The 26,490-nt window shown below is 37.6% G+C and overlaps 1 protein-coding gene across 1 annotated transcript in view; it reads left to right on the forward strand.

The window, feature by feature from the left end:
* Positions 1-24,177: 24,177 nt before the first annotated feature.
* Positions 24,178-26,490, forward strand: part of LOC105279966 (dipeptidase 1-like) — a 95,105-nt gene continuing 92,792 nt past the window's right edge. Inside the window, exon 1 of the mRNA XM_011340095.2 lies at positions 24,178-24,308. Coding sequence (XP_011338397.1) covers positions 24,303-24,308 — 6 coding nt within the window. The 5' untranslated portion in view covers positions 24,178-24,302. The remainder of the gene's footprint in view (positions 24,309-26,490) is intronic.

Consider the following 26,490-nt stretch of genomic DNA (forward strand, 5'->3'; position numbering starts at 1 on the left):
TGCGAACATTTACCGTATCTGAAAATGATTGATCTAGTCAGCTTCAATTGTAAACTAAGGTTTGAAACGGAAACCATGCACCATTAGAACTAAGATCGCCTAGAATAGGGGTTTATGTGTCAAAGGGCTATACCGATGTATAAAGGGACACATGGAGCGATAACCATATTCCCTGTAACTCCAAATCAATATGATTGCAAACGTGTGCAATTATAACTGTATTATAACGTGAAGCTGCGAAACAGATTGCGTTGAAAAATTCAATTACGAAAACAAAAGCGTTTCGAGAAATCAGTTAGGTTTTAAACGTTCCGGTCGTGTAAAAGCAAAATAACTAGACCCTCAATATCATAAAATACTCACGGTTAAACGAATATCTGGGAATGAAAAGCCGAGAATGCATACATAAAAGTATAACCGAATAGATAAAGCAATATTTCAGCATGTAAAAATATTATTTTCGTTGTATACATATTTTTCAATTAGATTTTAAATTCAAGTTTAGTTTTTTCGAATACTACTAGCTTTTCACGAAAAATGATGACGACTTGAAATCAATGATGAAAGAATAATGTTGGAACCCAAATAATAAAACTTTAACATTATTTTAATATGTAAGTGTAAGATACGTGTTCTTGTATACGATATCATATTTTATTTGCATTTTATAAACAATATAATTCTATCAATCTCGGATAAATAAAATTGATAAAAGCAATTTAGATCGATTATTCATTAACGCACTATTCACATTTGCTTCTAATTCTTCCAATTTATTATTCGTCCCACAAGCATGTCTTGTGAAGACATTTACATTTACGCGAAAACCGACGTAATACAGTACCATTAGCTATCCAGGTGAGTACCCGCGCATTCCTGCGGTGCCAGCAACGTAACCGGATTATGCGGCATGCATAGGTGAATTAGCAGGCAAATGTTCGGTAAATTCGTTTGTTGGCCGATCGATATGTCGTGGTATCGGTATCCAGCAAATTCGATTGCCTGAATAGCGACCGAGGTGCTCGACCGAGTGAGATGGCAATATCATGAATAGCGGTATGATAGCCTAATTCTAACTGAGAAATTCAATAGATATGCAATTAAATGAAGAACGTTAAAACTTGCAAGATAATTTTACACAAGGTATATCTAATTGCTATAAGGAAGTTGAAATACATATTGTTTCTAATTTAAGTTTCTTAACAAATTATCAATCAAATTCCTGTTTCTATCTTTCTACGAGATATCGTTTACATTAAATTTACAATTTCTGCTATTTCAATCAATTACATGTAGTTTTGTAATTTACTTACGTACAATTTAATGAAAATGGTCAAGACTCACTCATCTCGTTTAAATAACATTTATCTCGCCCGACATTAACTCGTGATAAAGTAAAACGATCTCACGCGGTCGTCGCACAATTTTCTCAGAGACATAGGAGAAACGGATGTAAGAAATGGTCAGGCAGAGCATCTTAACGCGGGCACTGTTCAAAGTTACGATGAACCTCACATACTGCTTGAATGCGCTTTCTCGTTCGTTCGTACATCAAAAGTTCGGGCCCCGAAGATCCATTAAACTTTATCTCGCTACTTGACTCACCGTTTCGCAAAGTTGGCTAAAGAAATTCCACTGAGGTGTCTCTCACTTCTTTTTTTTCTCCGCCTTCTTCGTCCTTGTCTCAGCGCACCATGTAACACATGTAAATCGCTTCGCACCTGTAGTACCGTCTATTAGCGCACTACGAATCCTACGAATCCGTAACAACGAGGAGAAAAAAGAAATAAAGGGAACACTGTGAAACGGCGGACACCAAAAATTCGCGGCCGGCTTTAATTGACCGATGTGATCTCGTTTTATGATTTTGATCTTCGCGAGCGCCGGGTTGATCCCGACCGATCGAGTGTCGTGCACCATAATACCGGTTTCGTGAAAGTGGATTACGCACGTGGAAGTGAAATTACTACTGCCTCAAAAAAAGGAAGGTTTGACATTTAATGCAAGTTGTGCGGGAGCGCAGCACAGACTCTTGACGCGAATTCGAAAAATGTTTCTCACCAGCGGGAACAAGTCGTTTTAAAACGAGTAATTACTTTGGACTGCTTTCTAATTTTACGGCACTGTTCCTAAATAAAATAATTCCGAGGCGAAGTTTTTTTTGAGGAGCAGTCTCTCGTTTAATTTTGGCCGCGCGTAAAGGGCAAAGTTCAACATTCAACAGTGAGCATTACATGTTTCGTATGTCTTGTAATTACGTTAGATACCGCGTTAAATCGTTGCGCATATTATACCGTAGAATGTGACCGAGTGACTGGAAAATATGCTAATCCAGATGTTTGACTCATGTTTCATGCAAAAATGCGAGTAAACCTATCGATCGTTGAATTTCAAGACTTTGGATATATTATTCCAGTAGCTAATTAGAATCTATGATCACCTTGAAACGATAAAAAGACGAGATACTGGAACTAAAAGTCTATAAATACAACTTGGAAATGCTAAAATTTACAGTGTTGACATAATGCTTTAATTCGTATGCAATATAATAGCTACTTCTGGAATTTATAACTTCAAATTGCAACATGTATCGAAGAGGCTCATTTAACGCCAGATAATGATAACTATCATTATCATAATTCATAGTTCGTTTATTCGTATCCAAAAATAAAACATAAAACAACAAATCAAATATATTACTTGCAAAGCAGTGAATCATAAATATATTAATTATAAATCGCATGTATTGGGCTCTCGCGACTGTCGCGATCTTACAGACTGCATACTTTTCATCAGCAACGTTTTTAAAGGTGAACGTTACAACTGGTAGTTGTCGAATGCAAGTTAGAAACGGCATATTTACGACAGCTAACGGTTGATATTCAAATACACGAGCTATTGCGAAACCATTAATTTAAATCGGTCAAAACTTCCTGGCACTTTGATACGTTCTTGCCGTTTTTGCACAAAGAGATGATGCAACCGTCTTTTTCAGATTTATCGTGCGCTCCGATTTTCAGTTTTATTTTTGCAAGACAGGCTCTTGTCGTTATATAGGATTCGTTATCGAAAAAATTCGTTTCCTCACAGCCATCACGCTCCATTGCTCATCGACAGTGATAACATGTTGGTAGTCCCTAATTCCCGTGCACATACACAGAGCAGCGTGATCCAATATACTGCGATCGATCATCTACAGCCAATCGAACCCCATGTATAACCCGGGCGCGGGCAAACAAATTATTTCCTCCCGATTAGCTCGACGATCGTTCGTAGTAGCATAACGCGCGATGCAAGCCTAATACCTGGCTATCAAATTAAATCGCACGCTAACGCGATGCATCGCTGTTTTCGTACTTGTGTTCTGAGATGATGTACATCTATCTTCCGCTTGATCGTGACGTTTACGGTGAAGAAAATACGAATAAATTTATTGGAGCAATTTGGAGAGTGACGTTACATCGCAACACGCAAGTGTACTATTATTATCTACTAACACAAAGACTCCTTTATTTCTCGCGGTGACTCGTAATTCAAGAACCGTGGATGTACTAAATTTGAAAATAAAACTGCCCCGAGCAATTGCCAAGAGTTTCATTCAAACCTTCGGAGAAATTTTCCAATTTTCCAATTACACTTTTGAGTTTAGACACTCCTTCCTCTCTCAACGCGGTACGAGCATAATGAGCACAGTGGTATCGGAGCTATTAATTCCAGCGTTATTACCAGGAGCAATCTGAGACAGCTGTCGTCAATTTCAATCCACGTGGTATCGATCAGACCTGATAAGCGGTATCAAAGCCGACTTGCGAGTGCCCGCGGCACGAATAAAGTGCTCGACCAGCTAGTTACACTAAAAACACGGAAATTCTCGCGTGTTCTCGTCTCAGGTTGATCGCCACACGCGTCCAGCCCGGTCTCGGACGCGCACGAGGATCCCGACGTACTCAATACTATTTATTCGACCTCGTACGCTCAGGTTCTCACGAGTATCGAGCAAATTACGTCCGCCGTAAGGACCGACGATGTAACAAGGAGAAAAAAGAAAGGAAAAAAACGAGAGAGAGAGATCCCGGCGATTCGCCAGGTGATACGCGAACGGACGGACGATCCTCGAAGAGGCTCACGGCCCGCTGTACCAGATGGAGGTCTACCGAGACACTGGCGACTTCTCTCGTTACCGGGACATTCGCCGTGCCTTTCGCGGGTTGAGACCGGAGAAAGAGAGAGAAAGAGAGAGATAGAGCGAGAAAGCGGGAGGAGTTGATCCTCTCACTCGATCGCGTGCACCGTGAACGCGCTCGCTCTTTCTCTCGCTCGTTCACACTCACGCTTTTCATGATTTTCTCCTGTCTCCCCGCCGAGGAGGCTCATACTCTGGCGAGCACGTGGGGAGAGTGAGAGGTTTCTGAATGATTTCGCGGGGGCTTGGCCCGAACGGCCGCGTATATGTCACGGTAGCGATCGAAGAAGTCGTCTCTCACCGCGAGAAAAATGTCGTGTTGTTGATGGCTGGTTAGAATTGATGGTTAACGTCGGACTGAATAACTGGTTCACGTTCCTCCGAGCCAAGACATATCCGGGAGCGACTGGATCGAATATCTCCCGAGTCTGGTTTTGACGTGTGCAAGCAAGGCGACAACCTTGGCGTCAACTTGAAATCGCTTTGCTATCGAGCTGATATCACGCTTCCAAAGAAAGAAAGTTGCAAAACTGCCATTCTTTTTATCACCGTTATCATGAACTTTTTCTTCGACCACCGACGTCTCTGACGGAATAGCAGACTAATTAGTTTAACTGCTCCTTTCTCCGGGGTGTCTGACGTCGCGTTTCTTTTTTTCTTCGCAAATCTCTGCAGAGATAATTCTCAGCACAGTTGCGATCCTGTTTTCATCAAGAATAAGTCGATATTATAGTGTGTGATGAAGTTATCTTGCAGTCGGTTAGCTATGTGCAAATGATATGTTTCTCATCAGGTAGGATTGGAAACGTCAGATTGAAATCTTTGATCATGCTGTTACGCGAGCGTCACAAATATGAGACGGAATTCAAGCCTGTTCGTCACGACTTCATCTAGCACGAAGCTAATCGTTCATCAGCGGGTCGATGCAGGTTAACAAAACGTATAATCACGGCACAAATGACCTTTATCAATATCTTTACTCGCGTAGTACAGCGAGAGCAAGGGAGAGTGGGTCTCTGGGAAAAGTCGTCGCATACCCGATTCATCGCGAGGGAGCGACTGGGAACTTTGTACCTTCACTGAGACTATGTAAAGCGGTGACCAACAACGAACATCGCCTTTAGCTATTATAGAATATCCATGCCATCGCGATACGTAAGCCGTGATGCGCTCGTTGTCGATTTCGCTGACCTAAAACAGTCATCGTTTATGTTTTCGAATCTTTACATCTTTCCTCAAGCAACGTTATTGAGATTTCTTCAGCTGATTCTGGTGTTGGTCATTGTTGCATCAATGACTCTTCATGTAGAATAACGTCGTTATGTAACTTAATATTTTCTAGAAGTATATTACAGAACTTGTCCGTTTTAATAGCTATAAATAATGTATGCTATATATAAATATTAGTAATAAATGCTTCAAGTTTTTTTCAATTAATTTGTAGTTCGGCACATATGTTAATAATTTGTAATTATATACGATATAGATATCAACTTGTATAATAAATAAGTTTGACATGCAGATAATAAGAAAATCAAGTAATATGTTTCTAAAACAATTTTTAACCACTTCGTTTGAATCAACTTAATTACTGTTCTTGCTTCATTATCACCCTTTTCGTAGAGCTGTCATGTATCAGTCAATTAACAGTTACACACCATTCATCAAGCCTGCCTACAACATGATGTATCGTGACTCACTCGCCGAGTCGCGAATTAGAAATCTATCAGGGAATTATTGGAGAGAGAATAAAAGTTTGCATGCGTTCAATCACTTCCTACTTGATTGAACGAACGATGAAGTCATGAATGTTACATGCAGGCACGTTGTGAAACTTGGTATAAATGTAACGATAAGCTATCTTATTTTTTTGCTTTGTTCAAATATTATATGCTTTATCGCGCTAAACTCAATGGATACGAGAAATTGACACTAATACCCTTATTGCACCACATCTTTTAGGTCACTCGGGAATATCGGAACTTCAGGTACTACATCGATTAAAATTAAATTAAATGGTCAACACAACAACGAAGTACCTTACTAACATGCCTATAGAGTGAAACTACTCCAGCTGTTGACGCCTCGTTGGGTTAATTGTTGCGGTAGCTTTGTAATTTGTAGTTCCGGTTGCGGTCAGCGATACATCATGCAGTAGCGGGCACGTGACAAATTGCAGCGTTATTGCAGTGGATATACCAAGTTAGAGGTAATGCTATCTTTGAAAAGGTTTGGAATTGTTTAATTGATTAAACAATTGTTAATATTAATTTTTATGAGATATATAAATTTTCCCGGAAAACTTGACTTTCTTGTCAAAGACTAGTACCAAATTTTAAGATACTTAAATTTATAATATATGAAATGAGAATTTCCTCATCTAGAAATTTATTTGGAAATTAAATTCAAATTCATAATTTTCTCATCATAATTACAATTCAAATTTAAGATGAAGTACATCGAATTTTTAAGATTTCGATATGTATATTTTCTTCTTCTCGATATGCATATTTTCTTTCTCTATAATGATGTACTTCAATTACAAGAGAATTTTGTGAACATGGATAACATGTTATTAATAATATCAAGTATTTAAGAAAATGCAAATCCATGAAACTGTGATGCAAATGATATTAAAAGATTTGATAGAATTATAAAGAATGCGACTATACATTTATAATAGCTCAATCTTTTAAATAGTCGACCAAAGTTTTATTAGATGACGCATTAGAGTGAATTCTATTGAAACTTTAGTTTCGCGAAGAAGTGAAAAAGACGAAGAGGATTCGGTGTTAACATCCACTTCGCGACTTTAACATCGGCATCACCTGAATAATAAGGGTGTCTTTCTATAGCTCTAGAAATCAATGAGCACCGCCGGCGCCACCAGGAAAACTTTTCAATTGTCTCGCGAAGTTGTACCGAATAAATTAAACAAATCGAAAACCTGACTTCGATAAAGAGTGCTTCGCAATTTGGGTATTGCGGACGACGACGCGCGAATAACGAAGGCAATAATTTCCATCGCCTCGATATAATCGTTTGCTTTTAGCGACGAGGAAGTTTCCGATAATTGACGGAGACGACAATCGCGCACGTTTTCTGAAAATAGGAAGTCAACGATGTTATTGGTATAGCGCTTATGTAATATTTTTCGTGGGCGATTAATTATTTATTGATACTGCGAATACGAACCTCAATGACGAATGAAGAAAGATTATTTTATTTTGTGACCGTGTGATTTTATCTAATAAAGAAGTTACATCTGTAATTATTTTTAAATAAAAACATATGTACACATTATAATAACAATCAGTTCAATTCTCAATAAATTCGACAAACATAGTTTAAAAATGTGAAATTTAAAATTCAATGAATCGGGACGCAATGTTTGTGCATTCAGCCGCAGAAATCTTTAAAAAAAAGCGTATTTCCTATAACTGTTTCATTACGATTTTTCCGCTTATAAAATCTTCAATCATCCAGTTCGCCTTTCATTAAACTCTCATACTACAAACTGTCGAATGGAATGTAACTGTTTGTTTTTTCATCCCGGTTTTACTAATGGCTGTGCGCTTTGCTGTGATGTTTTAATGGATTCTTTCTTCACTCTCTTAATTACTGCAAAAATTATTTCTAAAAAAGAGCTTTAACCAGCTTTGATCGTTTCACGTGCAATTAACATTGCGAAACAATTTTGTTAATATGATTTATGAAAAAGTCTCGAATCAATGGATATTTTCCTACGTGATAAAGTTATATGATATATTTCAATGCAAAACGTTACCGTGATTTATATGATACTGACGCACGTCGACACAGACAAGTTTCATTAAATAATGGCATATATGTCAACATGTCGCAAATTAGAATAAAATTTTCTAGAATATGCACAATAACTGCAAGCGTGTAATTGAATAATTGACAAATGTATTGCATTACAAATAGTAATTTCGACAGTCTATTGAAATTTTCTCTGGATCGTGTCCGTATTATTGTATATCGCATATCAACTAAATTCGAATGATTACATCGAATGCAATATTAATTCAAACATATCTCATTTAATTTAAACAATCTGCGGTACACTTCAATACTGCATATCTTAATTTTCTGAATTATATAATTTTAATTATTATTCTAAATTATATAATTTTAATTCTTATTATTATCTGAATTTAAAAAAATGTTCTTCACGTTTCCTTATGTCTTCTATCGTGATGTTTATGTCCTTATGGTTTCCTTTGAAGATGCAAAATGCTTTATTATTCAAGATCTTCGTTTTGTGTTACAATGTAGCTTTCATTCTCGTAAACGGGAGACGCGAGTGTCGAGTCCTCCGCAAATTTGCGCAAGGCAAACGCAATAGCGCGCAAGAGAGGTACATTGATGCCTCTCGCTTGCGCGTTAGAGGCTCGATCTATAATGGAATAAATAAGTAAGCGGAAGCTTGGTGTCTTCATGGAAACCTGACATTTTAATTTCTCTGTGAGATATTTCATTTCATCATTGTTTCCTTTTCTCTCTCGCTTCCTCTCTTTCGCTTTTCCTGTTGCATATTTGTTTCCCCCTACAACACGCGATTATTCTTTTTCATTCTCTGATTCCTATATTGCACTATTGCAAGCATTATTACTGCGAGTGAAATTGAACATGAAGCGGCTTTTCCTCTTGTACTGTATATCTGGAAAGCATAGTACTTTGAGAATTTGCGTAAAAACCTGAAATAATTGTAAAATAGCATATTTTTTACTCTGTTTCAATAGTGAATTTACTTTTTCGCGACTGTTTTTTCTTTAGCTTAATACTCCAACATTTATAGATATTTTTTCACACAGAATATGGCTTATCATGAAATGTGTATTATTGCCATACAGATTTGTGTATATGTATGTTAGAATAAATAATTTTATAAATTCAATATCAAATATCAAGTATAAAAAGCGCGGAAAGCATTCAAGACACACACTCTACCATCTTTTCTTACAATAATATACTTTTCAAGTATTACGTAGAAATGACCCTAAGCATAATGCTTTATCCGCATCTCTATTTTCAAATAAATCCACCCTTTATCGACATTAAACCGCTTCGCAAGAATAATTCGCGTGTCTTTTCAAAGACCGACTCCAGGAGTCCACGAGTGAAAAGAGCGTGAAGAAGACGAGAAAAGGCAATTTATTGAAATTTTGCTTGATTCTTTTGCCGTTCGCGATGATTCGACGATATCGAACGAATGGGGGCCTGCACGACCATAACTGCACGTTATGCAACAACAAAAAGAGTGAGGCAGCGCTTTCATCGTACGTTTTCATCATAATATTATTCTACGTTATCGTATAGGAGCCATAAATATATCAGGCAGCGAGGTGAAGCATGGATGGAAGTATCTCGAACGAGTTTTGCATGGCGAATATTCGGAAAGTGTTTTTGCAAATCACTAAAGCAGACATTGAATTCTATTTCCCGGCACGGCTACGTGTGCTCGCTCTCCTGCCATTTCCCGCTCTACAAACGCTCTTATTCTCCCACGAGATGTCATCCATTCCTCCCTTTTATGCGCAACATTCTCGTTTTCGAGAATGGCTGCAACGTTTCTGTCTAGCGCCCCAACCGTTTCTGTGTTTTTGCTAGATACTAAACGGCTATCGCAGTAAGTATAAGAGATGCCTCTTTTCTATTAGTTTGAAAGTGATACTGTCACTGCGGGAAAACATTTCCGGCAGCTACTTTGCTGTGAGAGAGAGAGAGAGAGAGAGAGAGAAAAGAGAGGGAGAAATAATATCAAAAAAGATATAAAATTGGATGTATGAATATATAACACTATTCTCTCAGTCTATGCGTTAAAATCCTTTTTTGTAATATGTAACTATAGTTTTCTTTACCAATTGTTTGAAATATTTTGAAACTCACCAGCGCTCACTTATATTTCAAAGTCATCGCGGTCCGTCATAATCCAGTGATAAAATCGACCATATAGAACCTTCTGTACTCTGCGAACCTCGTACAGTTTCACTTCGTTGCACTTTCCTCGAGTAGATCGTATTTCTCTCACTGATCGTACCTCCTTTGTTGTATTCCTCGTTGATTGCATTTTATATACATGCATTTACGTTTACAACGCGATATATTTTTCTTAATGCGAATTTACGATAACGTTTTGTAATATATTTAAATATATATCAAAACAGAATTAACAAATTTGTTTAACGCTCTATAATAAAACGATACATTTCGATATTGCACTTGCCTATTGTGTTTTGTTGCACTGCACTTTACTCTCAATGCGAAACACGAGAAAAATGGAAATTGCGAACTAAAACCCACGGCAATCGTGAAATTTATTAACATGTATGCGAGCATGGTGATTGCAAAACGGTAAAGCTTTTAGTTGACGGAAAAAGAATTTTCGACTGCAGAGAATATACAAATATACAAAGCAACAAACTGTCAAAATATTTACGATAATGATAATGAATATACGTATAACGCGCATGAATTAATACTATAATATAATAACACATGTAAGTCATATATCAATATTTCTTTTTCATTAATAAACAAGATAGAATTATCATACAGAAAAGTACTTTTTGTACAAAAGGAACGAAGAAGATATAAAAGTCAATTAAAAATGTGTTATCTTATTCGTATCTGTAAAAGTAGTAATTTAATTTTTGTTAGAAAGAAACACCAGCTTCAGCTTCCTATGAAAACATTGTCTTATGAAATAACGAGATTAATGTTTATATAATATTAACCTGGGGCTTTCGTTTTAAGGAAATATCTAAATTTACGTAACGTATTTATAATATAATCCTGTAAACTTGAGAGCGAAATGAACAATCCATTACACTTTTCCCGAGAGAAAGATGCGCAAGCAGTTCGCTGTTTTGCGATCCGATTTGCTATTTGCAAACTGGAACACGCAAATACGAACGAATCTCGCGTTTCAACACGATCCCATCTTTCCCTACAGTGCACTTCCATTAACAATAATCACCTTTCTCGCTAATTACGTGCTCAGCCGCACGCGTTAATTCCAACTAACATTCGTCGATTTATCGCGTTGATCTAACATGCGTTTCGACAATCTGAATTCACCCGGTCGCGTACTGCAAGTGACAGTAACCCGGAGAACCTAAAGACAATGCTCACGCATTGTCTTATACAATACACAGTCAGTATGGGAAGCCAAGTAGCTCGCTTAACCAGCTGACCTCTATCTCAAGAACATTTCTTGGTGACCGCAGGAGTGCCCAGGAACCACCGCTACTGTTTCTCGATTCGCTCGTGCAAATTGCTTTGTCGTAATCGCCATTCCTTCGGGTTCTTCATAGGTCATTCACGAACCGCGTAAATCGAATCCGAGGCTTTCCTGTTCATATCGGATCCCCAAAACTCTCCAACTTGCCTATGTGTGACCGATGGACTTCGCTCGGTCTTAGTCGATCCGCTTATCGGTCAATTTGCAAAGCATTTCCGCCGAAGTCCCGTGTTTACGGGACTCCGGTCGGACTGATTGTTCTCCGCAAGACTGAATTAGCGATTAGGCAGGACAGATCTGCCTGCCGCCTGTGGCTTGGAACAATCTGTATTGGCACGATTAGAGGATCCGAACCAATTTCGATGAGCAATTATGCGGTTACTTAATTGGATCTCTCATTGTGTGAGTAATAAATGTGTTCATGTGTTGAATTCAAGAATGCAAAATCGAATCTGTTTGAGAGGCTACCTGACAAGCACCTTTAATGAAAAAAAATACTCATCGGCATAAAAATCGGTTTGCTCCATCGTGTCGTGAGTCGTGCCAATACTCAATTTACTTTTCCAAATTCTATGAAACTTTTAATATTTAAAGAGTTTTTAGCATTTCAAATGCGTGTGCGGTATTTTATCAGAAATTTATTCAAAACGATAATTAATATAATTAATAATTAAGAACAATAATAAATCACACAAACGTGACACATATTTTTTTTTGAGACATTGATAGTTCCGAGATAAACTTCCACCTGTGAATTCACTGCAATTTATATCACAAAAGGGAAAACAATTCAATATGAATGGTGTGTGTCGTGATCCTGAATCCTCTATTCATGCAATATCAGCAGGAAAAGCAGGGAAGGAGGACATGTGAGGGCGAAAGAAAAGCAAAGGCTTCTAGTCTTCTTTCTCGACCGTCAATTCCCGTTGGTTGCTCTCTTATTTTACCAGGTACCGCCATAAACATCCCCATCCATCAAATGCCACGGCACGTAATATCCACGAATGTACGCGCACCCCTGTATGCACGTACATACACACATATCCTATAATGGACCAAGCGGTGAAGTTGCGCTTCTCGATCAGGTTCAGCGCTTTAAAGTTACCGGCGAATGATTCTCCAGCAACCATCTGCGCGTGATTTCCTTACAGTGTTACTTTCCGGAAAAGGGGGTTCCACAAAGGTGAATGCACCAAAGCGCGCTTCATTTGTCGGTGATACGAGTGATGATGCTTTCTTGATTTGCACTTTAGTTACTTTTTCAACTTTACTTTCAACTAAAATTGATATTGAGATTTCTTTCCTTACGATTTTTCTTTCTTGAGAATAAAAATGTGTGATTTAGATGTGCGATTTAAGCATGCAATTTGTATTAAGAAAATTATAACTTTTCAAACCCTATTTTACTAAATTTAATATTATAATAATAACACTTGTTTCGGCATCTTAGAGTTTGTCTCGTTGAATTTTTAAGCCTATAGATGCTCCAAATGATTACAATATAGAATATAAAGTATAAAATAACAAAATCTTAATAATATTACTAATGTAATTAAGAATAAAATATTATATTACTAATATATGTAAATTTTGTATCAAAATATACGTTTTCGAGTTTCTCGGTGCTTCATAGATATTTCTCGATGTACCAAAACCTGTCAGCTATTTGTTTGGTGAGATTTGATCAAGAAGCTTCTTAATTGAGATATGAAAAGGTTTTTCCAGTCCATTATAGGCCATCGAATTTTATTTTGATAACATCTGAAGCGAATTAATTAGCGAGAGATACTGAAATTTACTAAAGTAACAGTTCTTAGGCAGCCGAAAGATTTCTTTCAGTCGCCAGATGATTCTAAATTTTGTTAAGAATTTTTTGAATGACAATGGTAATATCGAAGAACTTAACGTTTTGTTATGAGAGTTTAAACATTAAGAGAATAATTTTGAGAGAATAAGTTTTATCTTTATCTGTTTGGCACGCTTAGTCATTCTAATTACATATTTTTAACTTTTATGTCATTACCATAATCATTTTTGTTATTTACTTTTTTATACATGTTTATATGTATTTATATTTTATATTTTACATATATTTGCATTGCATTTGTAAGCAAAATATAAACTCGGTGGTAGTAATCACGTACATATTTTGATAGATTTTACGTTTGCGAATTTTGTTTCCAATTTTTCATTTTAATTATTAAATTAAATTAAATATCACACAGAGTTATATTTAAATTAAATTCGTGATAATACACAAATTCTCGCAAAATGCTGTACTTTGCATTTTCTGGAATATTTTTACGGACAGTGCATAATTTTCGCAAAGGTATCGCAAATCAAGATTACTATGAGTGTTTATTAATTTTTTGATAAACATTGTTTTCAAGATTCTTCAATATTTATTTTTAAATTAATATAACCACTTGAATCTTTTAATATTTCCCCTGTTATTATCGCTTTTATACTATATTAATATTATTCTACTGCCTAACTGTCAACTATTAATGTTAACGGAAACAGATACAAGGTTTATAAAACTTACATTTTTATTGCGCGTATGTGATGCGTAAATCGAATTGGTTACTGTGGAATAAAATCGTTGACCAGGCAATTCCATGCGTGTAGGATAGAATTTATTCTGTAGAGCTTTTCCATGCACAGAAAAATTTTTGGGGGTGTATGGTATTGATGAATTTTTATCCGACGTGTCGATGAAGCGCATACCGCTGTAGTTTCGGTTATTGATGGAATAAGATAAATTAAACGGTCATGCAGACAAATCTGTCGAAACGTGCACACAACGCTGACACTTGCGCTTGACGCTTGCAGCTTCGTTTTTACGAGTTGACGCGTTTCCATCCCCGAAGTACCATGTCTGCGATCGATCCCTGCTAATTTCAGTTCCACCGATTTACGAGTGCCTCTCGTGAGCGCGCGCGAAGGGATAAATACCGATAAAAATAGCGGAAAGGTAAGCCACGCGTAAATAAAACAAAAAAAAACGCGAGCATATTGCCGGAAAAAAATTATCCCGATTGACAGACGACGGTGATTTCTGCAAATAGAAACTGCAAATATTTTTTGGTAGAACTGCATAGTCTATAACTATATGAGCTTCCGCAACGACTCTGAGTTTTATTTGTCCGCGTGACGAAACATTCAACAATCGATATTCTTTCGTTCTCTTCTTTTCTTCCGCTGCGACAGTTGGTAGATTTTCGTTTGCCTTATCGTTCTGATATTTGCGCGAAATTACGGATCCCTCGAAACGAAACACAGTTCGCGCTACAACCGGAAATCCTTGGCAGCCGTACAAGTTGGCAAGCGCAAGGCTTCTTTAATCTTTGTGTACTAGACACGCGGATCGAAGGCGCATCTGTAAGCCCTGCAATTTTCTTTTTTAATGCGAGAGAATGTAAAATAACACTCTGTACACTCCGTAGCATTTACTCTACAAATTAAAATTGCGTATATACGTATACACATATGACAAATATCTATGTCATTTGCTGCTTTTTTAATTTATCATGTTATTCTAATTATGTACTGGAAGATAAAATTCATGTTTGCGAATACGGTATTATATGCGCGAATGACATGTCCGCCTTTATTGGAATGGCAATGAAATTACAAACAGCAAATCATCTCATGTTTTATAGTTACTTATCAAATTTTATCACGTCGATGATCTAATGAAGAGAGAAGACCATCAACGGTTTAATGCTGTCATTTAAGCGGCCATTTGACGACCAATTTTGAGGGGCTCGTTTAGGTCTTATAGGGAGGCTTTTGCGAACTTCCTTTGGGATAATAAACGCAATTTTACAATCGATACTCGAGACCATGTTATAAGCAATTAATTGTCGTCTTAAAGTTGGATTATTGTTGACTACCAACTGATTGACTACATTGTTTATCTACCAAAGAATTTCTAGATATGATGTATAAAAGTTAGATCAAATTGCACATGTACAGTGATTCTCAAATTCCAATTTACGTATAAATATAAATTCCAGTTTACGTATAAATAAACTTTAAATTTGTCTATTTAATTCAGAAAACATACAGTATTAATATAATCATTAATTGATCTTTTCTCTGACTAATTCTAATTCCGAAAAGTTTGTTATAATATTAAAAATATATTATTAAATATTAAAATATTTGGGAGCTCTGTTTTCTTTATGATACGCACATTATTGAATAAAAGAACATTGAATATCGAAAAATGATATTTCATGTAATAGCAATAGGATATGTTGTATATGTTCCTTTTTTTTCAATCTGCAAATGTATAGCAAGAAAATATTGAAAATATTAGTAGAGATAGTCAAACAATTGTAACCTTACTCTCGCTAGCCAGATAGTACCTCTGACATTATTTTGGTAGGGCTGCAACTAGCTTGGGTTACCTGATTAATTAATGACTCCTCTACATTCATGGGGATGACGTTTCGTTATGCGAGCGCGCTTTGTTACGCCGCGGCGCCCGGCGCCGTTATTGCTGCGCTAATTCATCTGATCGGCCGTTTATTAGCATTACACTCCTAGAATGTAATTCCGTGTACACGCCGCGCCGTCCATTAGTAGACGCGTAAACCCATTCAACCATCGGAACAACATTACATAGGGGCAACATCTCGCGAGGCCGCCGCAAACTACGTCATGTGGACAATTCAATTGCAATCTCTCATCCTTATAAGAATGGAATAGACATCTTCCGAAACAAGGTTGCCAGCTTCCTTCATCACAATGAAACGAGTAGAAAGGAATATAAATATTTTTGCTTTGCAAATATCTCTACTCGTATCGTTCAGGTTTTCTTAAATATATTTTTTGCGTGTCAAGTGCGACAGAAACGGTAAATTTTCTTGCACAACATACAAGAACGCATTCGACGTATTACTTAGAAGATACACGAAAGATACTGTGGCGGGGCTAAAGCAAAGAACAATCGATATGTCACTTGCTCAAAATTAATTGCGCACCGGCGGCGAATAAACTGGCAACGAACTTCGAAATTTTCCTCTCTCTTTCTCTCTCTCTCGGGATTTATGTTCGACCAATCGCTGGGCGCTTCATACAGCCGGTTCATCAGGAAAAAGACGCCGCGCGAAGAAATAAGCTCGGCGATCCAACCCTCTCCGTTCCCCACCGCTGGTCCATCCAAAAGGAAAACGAGCGTCATTAATCGTTCCAGGAAAAAGACCAAAAGGGACTTCCGCGACTGGCTTTTACCTCACGCGGAAGACAAAGAAGAAGAGCGAGAGAAGGCGAGAGGAGGGAGATGAGGAACGAAGGGAAACGGTGGACGAAGGAGACAGGAAGATCCTGAAAAATGTCAAAAAGGAAGCGGCGGCTAGGAAAATGCTGCAGAGTGCGTTGTCACGGCGGCCGGGGTCACCGCAGACAAATAGGCCGTGTCACTTTTAAAACGTCCTTCCGGTCCCACAAGCGTGCGCCAGCATTCGCGGAACGTGCCCTCTCTGTAGGGATCCTTTCCTGCCTAGGGGTGGCTTTATCACGGCATAGTGATCGGCGGCGCGCACTCTCTCTTTCTCTCTCTTTCTTTCTCTCGCGCGCGCCTTTTAATAACGTCTTGATATCTAGGAATTTTCAATCACTATACGAGGCAACTCAGAAATCCAAGAGCAAGTGAAAGCAAGCTCAACAAAATCGCGCGCCAAGATTACGAAATCAAGAAAATACTGAGAATAACTATTAGTTATTAAAGAAAGGGAGCATTCGCATCCCTCTTTAGAAATTTGGAAGGTTTTGCCCTTTTGCGCTCCGCACGGATGTTCCACGGAGGGTTTTGAATTTATCGACTGCTCGGTATCCTCGCTCTCTCTGACTTTTCTCTATCTCTGTCTCTTTCTCTCTCTCCTTCTCGTAAGATCTTACGGCTGACCCGGCGGGATCCAGAACATGCTAATGGAGTTTCGTGCCTCCCCATGGTGGACGATCGGGCCGGCGAGAGGTCGAGCTTCTTCGGCGGATGAGATTGCAGAAACTCGGAGTATTCGCCGCGAGCGAAGTTCCGTGTACACGTTAAAGATATACAACGAGAGGAACGATAAAAAATAAGCACTCCTTGGCGGAGTTCGTACAGAGCGGTGAAACATCCCCCAGGATTCTAACTCGGTGGTTGTACCAGCGCTACGTGACCCGAATCTCAATTTAATTTCGCTTCGAATTTTCTCCATCTCGGAATTTCTCCAACTCCGTAATTCCCATCGCCTTAAATTTCTCCAGACAAATACGATCGAAAACTGTATCCGCCGTTTCTGTTTCTTCGGTTTTCTCCCTCTTCGCTTTCCCGCCCTTTTTCGGATCGGAATTAGATTAGAGCACGACCAAGTTCCTTATATCAGTGCAAAAATGAACCGGTTTCGCTTCGGCGTTCATTATCGCGCTTGCCATACGGGGCACGCAATGGTCGCACACAACCGCACGATGCTGCTTTAACAGCAAAAGGGGTTTATGGTGCTGCGCGAATGTTTCGCGGGGAACTTTAGCGCGAGAAAACGCCACGTTCTTGACACGGTCGTTCGTTGATTATCACGGCGGATGGAGGACTGCGAATTTATTGCCGTGCGACACGTGACTGCCCTACGAATTCCAGCCGGGCTCCTTCCCGTGCCCTATATCCTAAACAGCTAAACAAATGGTCGCGGAACGGATGCTCGTGAATCTTCCTGATTACCCGTCCTAAAACCGCCGTTCTGACGGCGTATCACGTGACCGACCTGCAATGATGCAAGGATGTAGGGACGAGAACAGGGCTCGCGGAGCGTACTGCGAACTGCGAACAATGATGCCCTATAGGTATAGCAGTAAGCGGCCGCGAAAGGGACCATCCATTTAGCATAGAGGAATTTTAATGACGGCATGGTCCCACATAGGCCGAGGGTGGCGCCTGTTGCTGATCGCTGTACCGCGCTGTAACGCTTGGAGCAATCTCGATCATGCGTTCTCTTGTTCGAGACAAAAGCAGTCGCAATGTTTTTCATTTGGTTGTTGTGTAGTCGGTCAATTTGTTTCAAAGAATAATTTCAGCGAAATTTCACGGTGTTAATATCTGCATGAACAATGCAGGCATGGTTTTGTCGTCAAACAATCTCACATAGTTACACGATTCAATTTGCGTTAAAAAGTATGCTATGTTAATATATAAATATGCACAATGGGAACGTTAATTGAATCGCGTTTTGTGACGTAATTACGCGATACCGAATAACGTCTATAAAAACGGGAAAACAAAGAGGCAAAGTTTTCGCTGAAATAACCATTTGAATAAAAATTTAGTTGGACGTCATCCAGAGTACCGTGCAATGTAACTACGCGTATACGCACAAAATGCGAGAAGAACTACGTCCCAGGTTTTTCCCGCGATTTTTTTTTCGTGGTCTCATCTGCATTCGAATGTCGTAATTTGAATATTTAAGCTGCGTCGCAGAGGCGAGTTATTTTTTTCGCGTTTCTGATGGCGGCATTGTACCTCGTGTGTGTACCTTTCGTCATTTATGTCCACGTTAAATAAATTCATATATTAATTCGCATAACGGGTATTCTGCGCTCGTCACTCATCCGTTTACAAACCGTAAAACATTATAAATTATAAAATACTGAGAGATGAGAGCGCATTTACCTAATCAATGAATATTTCCCTGCAACGTTGGCGACTTTGACTCGATAAGAACTCTGGATTATATGATTCAGCGCAAACAAGTAGAAGACGATGGACAGACAAGTCCCAGTTACTTATTTCGTTAGCAGTTCTGTTCCGACAATTACGAAAGTTGGGAACGTACAACGTAAGGGAAGAGCGAGATTTCATCTTGCGAACTTGTGACTGAAGCTGCTACTTGTCAATCTGGAGAGCTACACGATCGAGGACATCGTTAAGAGTTGTCGTGTCGTGACGCTGGAATCCATCCAAGACTGGATAGATTAATAGACGTTGAGGGGCTGAAAGTCCCTGAGAAGAAACATCGATGAGCTTATGAGCCACCCCTAGGTACCTTTAAGCTCGGCCGGATGATTAATCGCGGCTCCCTAATTAGTCCAAAAATCGAGACACCGATTAATGTGGCTAATGCGGCTCTGCTGCCTGGAGTTTCAACAATCATGTCAAGGAAACTCAGGATCTACGCAATGCACAGAGTAACGGCGAATAACTGCTCGGCAATTTATTTCTTCACATTTTTTTCACAGTAGATTGTTCTTTAATGATTAAATTAACATTGATATTTTTACGTTATCATATTTTACATAATTCATAAATTTTGGAAGTTTATGCATGTAAAATATATATATCTAAAATGTATTGTGTATCAGTGATATTAACATTTTCGTATTCCTAGTAAAAAGCTTATTAACTGTTCAAATGTTTAATCTTACAATGCCTGTCAAGTGATAAAACGAGTAGCGGTGTACAAAGTTAATAAACGTAGGGCGCGTAAATGGAATTATATTTTATAGGAGTATACATTTTATAGGAATGCTATAAAAAGAGAAATTTTACGAAATTGAATTTACATGCCGTAGATTGTGTGGAAAGCTGTTATAAACATTACGTAAACAAAAAAGAATTATTGCTATAAATATAACAAAGAAAATGCAGGAAATAATCTGAAAATAAGCAAATATAATAAAATTAATTAAAGAAATAAATTTCAAATAAATTGTTTCAATGTATTTAAAGCTACTTTATCATATTCTACATTTGAATGCGTGCTGCGTATGATTAAAGGATTCCTTTTTCAAAAGGATGGTAGGCGTTTCGTATCAGAAATGATATGTGTGATTTAATCGCGACAGTAACAGTAATCGTGACAAGTGTCGTTTCGGGGACTAACTGACGCGTGATATCGATTTACACGGAGAGAGAGAAAGAGGAAGAGAGAAAGATAGAGAGGATGACAAAGAGGGAGAGAATGGCAAAGAGAGAGCGAGAGAGAGAGAGAGAGACACGAATCTCGCTTGTAACGACACTCACCTCAGGTCGCGTAAACTAGTGGGATAATATATGTTCACGGGATACGAGAGGTGAAGAGTAAAGGGTTATCGCGGAGCGGCGGACGCAATGCAAGTAAAATTACAACATTGTTGCATTCGGCAATCCGATCTCTCAGTTAAAAAACGTACGCGCACATCGCAGATCTGTTTCACATTTGCACTTTAATTAAAAGTGTATTTTATCAAATATATATACGCGCGTTAGACGTATGAGTGTCGCGCGCACGAAGTAAACGTTACATAATTTTATGTGAGATCTCCCTGTTCGATCGGTCGTTATTCTGCATTACTCTATTTGTCGACTAAACAGTAGCACGCAGCCTTTTGTTTGCTTATTAAAATATCCACGACATCCACATCTCGTTATATCCGATCGAAAATTTGAAAATAAACATGCTTCTTTATACTATCTTTTTAAATTATTCAAATTAAATGTCATATCAACAATGTTTAAATTTTATTTCATTCATTATGCAAATAAATATTATATATGTTAAATATTAAGAATATTGTATATTGCGTAAAGAAACTTTTATAATAAATTCTGTAATCAATTGTTTGACTAATTTTTATTTAACGCATATTTTACGAAAGCCGTGTAACATGTTGCAATTTTATAATTCTTAATATTAAACATATAATATGTAATAAAATACTCATATATTTAATATCAAATATTTAATGTAATTAAATTATTCTTTAAATAAAATCTGAAAATCTATCCATCAGGATTAAAATAAGTTTTAATTATTTTGCTGTATTACGAGAAAAATAATTAAAACTTAAAAATGAAAAATAATAACATTTCTAACACACAAAAATTTTTTTAAACTAGAAATTAGAAAAATTTACACAATATTAATAAATTTTTAGTATTAGTTATGAAGAATTACTACACACAAAATATGTACATTTACTTTTGCAAGTTACACTAATTATAAATATTGTGCATTGATTTATATCTCATATTATTTAGCTGAGTGAAATATAAAACATTTACTAAAGAAAATGGAGAAAGAGGGGGGGAGAGAGAGGGAGAGAGAGAGAGAGAGAGAGAGAGAGAGAGATGACATTTAAAATTCTACAACATACTTAATTGACTGAATACGCCGTGCTAGCAATAAATCATACCTTTTGAATCAAAACTACTAAAGAACTCATCGTGTGATTATTCGAAATGGCAATTCGTTCAAGTCATTGAGAACAGGGAATTTTCATGCAAAAGCACGATAGAATGCGGGCAAAGCGTTTTTCGTGGATGAACGCTTCGCGTGCACGTGTGTACGTGAAATTCGTTTTTGTGCATGGAATTAATTAAAGCGCGCAAAGTAAGAGTGATGTTCGAGCTCCTTCCTCTCCTATATGAACCGCATGCTGCACAGCTTCGCATTCGCGCTATCAAAGCACTTTGTGGTCGGCAACGGCGCCGCAATTGTGCTCGGGTCGGCGCGAGCACGAGCTTCGCAAGCTGCTGTCCAACGCGCGCGACACGCTGGCATTTTCGCCGGTCCGTCAAGAATAATTAACGAAAATTTATCCCCTCGGACTGCATCCCCGCCTCTCTCTCCGCCCTCAATTTCGTGGGTGTCTCTCCAGGTTAGAGACATATCCCTCTTGCCCAACGCGATCGTCAATAAAAATTTTTACGCGCTTGTCGTAAACCTTGCGCTACAAATACCCCCGCGAAATACATCAGTGCGCGTCGTAAGGGAGTTCTCAATGGAGCATAGCTTGAAACCTACATAGGGTGCGTAGTAACCGCAGACGCCTTAGTGTAATTCTGTTTTAGTTCTTTTTATGATAACGAGTTTAAAAATTCATAAAATTGTTTGTCCTTAAAAGAAAAATTACATGTTACAATTTTATAATTTTTAATATTAAACACATAATATGCAATAAAATACTCATATATTTATTATCAAATATTTAATGTAATTAAGCTTTAAATTATTCTTTAAATAAAATCTGAAAATCTATCAATCAGGATCAAAATGAGTTTTAATTATTAAAAACATTTACAATTACTTTAACAAATATGTAAGGCACGAAGAGATTATTTGGATTTTTTATGAGATTGAACATTTTAAAGTATTCCGCGTAACATACATATATTATTTCTTCTAGCTAATAATATTATCAAATATTTATCGTATTTGATAATAATAGGTGTTATTATTTTAAAATATTAATTACAATATGATGAAATATATGTTTATTTTAATTCATTTTTAACTCGTAATGTTCATATCTGCTATTTTCATTTAATTCTTTATTAGAAATGGAGAGATCTGTGTGGAAAATTATTATTTCAGTTTACGGAAGAAATTCCATCGAAATAATTTATTTCCATTTGTTGTTGAAAGAAATGATGCATAAAATCGACTAATACGCTTGCAGCCGGAAGTGGCCTGGTAATTCATTATCGATTAATCATTGGAACACCAACGAATGTAGCATTATATCCGTACTGCCATTAATATCGATATCAGCTTTTGCGATTAACGTCGATTCGCGACGGGATTAAATCCTATTCATTCGCGCTGGATCGTCATTTCGTGGAAAAGTAATTTATCCTGCAAGCACATCGCAGAAATTGCAAAAAAAGTTTTCTGCTTTTCCAATTCTTCTTTTGTTATCCCGCCAGAGAGAAAAGAAAACTACTAACATCATCAGAGAATTACATCTACTAAATGTCTTAAAGATCAAAAGCTCTATAATTTTAATTTTCTATTCCACGTAACCACCGCATAATTTATTTGCTATCTAATTAAAATATTTTGATTTCTGTATTATTTTTATTGAGCAAATATGTCATGAGTAAATATAAAAATCATTTTCGTACTTTTGCAGACAACAAAATTCACTTTCATCGAAATAACGCCGGTTTTTAATGAATTCCAACCTCTGTCACATCGTGTGCGAACCGCAGGCAAACGGGGGGATCAAGTGCAGCCTGCGCGACTTTAAAAGCTCCGCAAGCTGCCGAATATCTGGCATCGTTTTCCTCAGCGACGCGACTTGCCAGAAGAAAACCTCTCACGGAGGGTGGGTGACGCGGTGGTGTGTTCGCTTGGGTGTTTCGAGGCCGCGTAGCAGGGAGCTTGCGCCTAGCCAGGCCGACTGGCTCGAGCTTGCGAGCTTTCTAGCAGCAGCCAGTCGCCGGCTGCCGGGCCACGACCTCGCATCAACCCGGTTGCTCGTTCGTTCGATTCGAACGCGCTGCGCAAGGGAGCTTTCGTGGCCACGTTTTCCACAGATTCCCGAGCTTGCGTCCGAGCTTCCGGTCGGTCGTGTCCTCCGCAGTCGAGTCACAAAGGCGTTGCGAAGCGGAGCGAGCACCGCGAGATTTTCGCCAGTTGTGTAAAAATTTCTACCGTCCGCAAGCTTCCTTTTTCCTCTTTAAGTGCTCGATCGTGGGAAGCTTTCGTGATTCGCTATCGTCCACTGTCATCATTTGCCATCGCTTGCAATCATCCGTGAATTCATTCGAGCATTTAGTTCGATTCGTTCGTGAACTTGCTTCAGTAGTTACCGCGGACATCGGCGAGGTGTCAAGGTGGGAACTCACGCGTTGTTCGCGCGATGATCGGATGAAAGCCCGAAGCGCGTAATTCGGACGTGCGAGGAACATTTCGTGTCGGGAATTGTGGTATTGAAGCTTGAGGGTCGAGGTCGAGTGTGAGAATTGCCTCGTGCGAAACAAGTGGCCACATCGCTTGTTCTTCCAGAGGAAGACAGAGGATGGTATGGCAAATGGGTGACAAACGCGGATCCACTGCAGGCTGAAGGTGTTTTTCAGCGTCGGTGGGACCATGTGAGGCTTCGACCATGAGGGTGAGCGTTATTACATAGCATTTTCCGTAGTCGTCTATAGTTAGCAATCTTTTGACTTACTTTTTCCTGCTCGATGTGCTCACTTCAGAATCAGGAGATCTTACTTCGCGAAAACGTGCAAATACGAAAGTTGCAAATCAATCAGGAGTACATGAACAATATATGTACTTTTATTGAGACTTGAATTTTGATGAATTATGTGGTACTACATTAAACATGCTATTGCAATTACGTGAAGTTATAATTATAGTACGTAAATTATATAATTTATAACGTTATACAAGTTTAATTTAAGTTGTACGTTCAATATTCAAGCATCCTTTTCGCTTCAGTATACTTCAGTAAATATTTCACTTTGCGTTTATTTTTAAATGTTACATCGCTTTAAATTTTGTTTTGATGTTTAATGGTATTTAATAACTGTTGTGTCTCTGTTCCTTTTACTCTCATTTACGCAAGTAAACATCAAATATCAGAATCAACAGTGTAATGTATAATAAAGTACATTCAGCAGTGATACAATATACAAAGTTCTCTCTTTGTTTTTCAGATTACAAACTGCCTATAAATGTACTATTTTATAAATTGTCCTGCGTTTTACTTCATCAACAAATTATTTGTTATGGAAAGATAAATTAATATAATCTGCTCAACAATTTTATTTATCTAATATCAAAAACATGGTAAGTTTTATAGAATTTACGGAGAAAATTGCTAGAAGTTTTAATAGCGATTTCTATTAAACGAGCACATGGCGAATTATAGCTTTCCGCCTCTTTGAGATAGTTTTAATTGTTTCGTACCAACTAATCCCTGTAAGTGATTAACTAAAAGCCGTTCAGTAACTAATTATTTCAGTTGAAAACTCACATTAGTGTATGTAACGATATTCTTTGATATGCATTGCGAACTTATAGTTAACTTGTTCTAAATTAGTTAAGAAACATATATATGTGAGCATTGTTGTTAACCTTTCCATTATAAAATATAGCATTTTACAAAATTTAGATTTGGAGTTTGTAACATTTAATACATTAAAAAATGTAATCTAAAACTCTTATTAATTAATGTCAGTTTTCGATTATTTCGACGCAATTAAAAGCAATTTGACGGCAAATAAAGTACCGAAATACGAGAAAATTTGTGATACGAAATGATTTAAATGACAATGGATTAAAGTCACCTAGGGAATTATAGTGGGTTAGGTCTTCAGTGCTTCGACCCTGTGACACCAACGCCATAATACCCCTGGGTGAATTTTCATCCATGGTAGTTGGAGCGCAGCGTAGCATAACTTCCACTAACTTAGGCGACTCAAATTGGGAAATGTCCCAAGCCGCACTTAGAAATGACTTAATCGATGATGTATCAATTTTCTATTACCTTAACAACTGAAATAATTTTTCAACATATTTCATGTATATATAGTGTAAATTGCAGATTATTATACAAATAGTTCTTTATTTTCCGAATTCTGTATCTATGTAATTTCTTTATGCTATAATATTATATATTAAAAAATACATGTAAAATGTATTATACTTAATAATGTATAAATAAAAAATCTTATTTAATACATATATTTAATATATATACATATATTTAATACATATACATATAATCTTTATTTATAATTATATATCTAGTATTTCTTTCTGCAATAATAGAACATTCTAAAACTTTGAGGAATCCTTGTGAATCTATATCTTCTTCCTGTAATATCGAACTGCTACTCGTGCCTATTAAAAGATGCATACGATGATAAACTCTGAAACTCGTCTCATCGTACTAAGTAAGTTCGGTCGCAAACTTGGGTGGTAAATTTTATTTGCACGGCTAACATGTCGGTACTTGCCGAAGATTTTCCTCCTGATAGTTTCGGGTACAAGTTAAAAAAAACGCTCGAGAGACACTCACGACGTACTTCGCTTTAAGCTCCAGTTGGCGCGAGAAATTTCGGAAAGTTCGGGACAGGTGTCGACGGGAAAAAGCGGAGCATCCTTCAAGATAAATTGCACATCTCGTCTGACAAAAAAATCTTGTTTTAAAACTTTCAAATGTCGAAATAAGCTCCGAGTGTTTGGAGTACCGCGTTGTAAACACTGTTCGCGCAAAGCAATTCTCTCGTGATCGTAATCCTATTTTAATTGTCGTATTTTAATTTGAAGATGTTGGAAATTAA

The sequence above is a fragment of the Ooceraea biroi genome, chromosome 1 (genome assembly GCF_003672135.1).
Source record: "Ooceraea biroi isolate clonal line C1 chromosome 1, Obir_v5.4, whole genome shotgun sequence".
Classification (NCBI taxonomy): domain Eukaryota; kingdom Metazoa; phylum Arthropoda; class Insecta; order Hymenoptera; family Formicidae; genus Ooceraea; species Ooceraea biroi.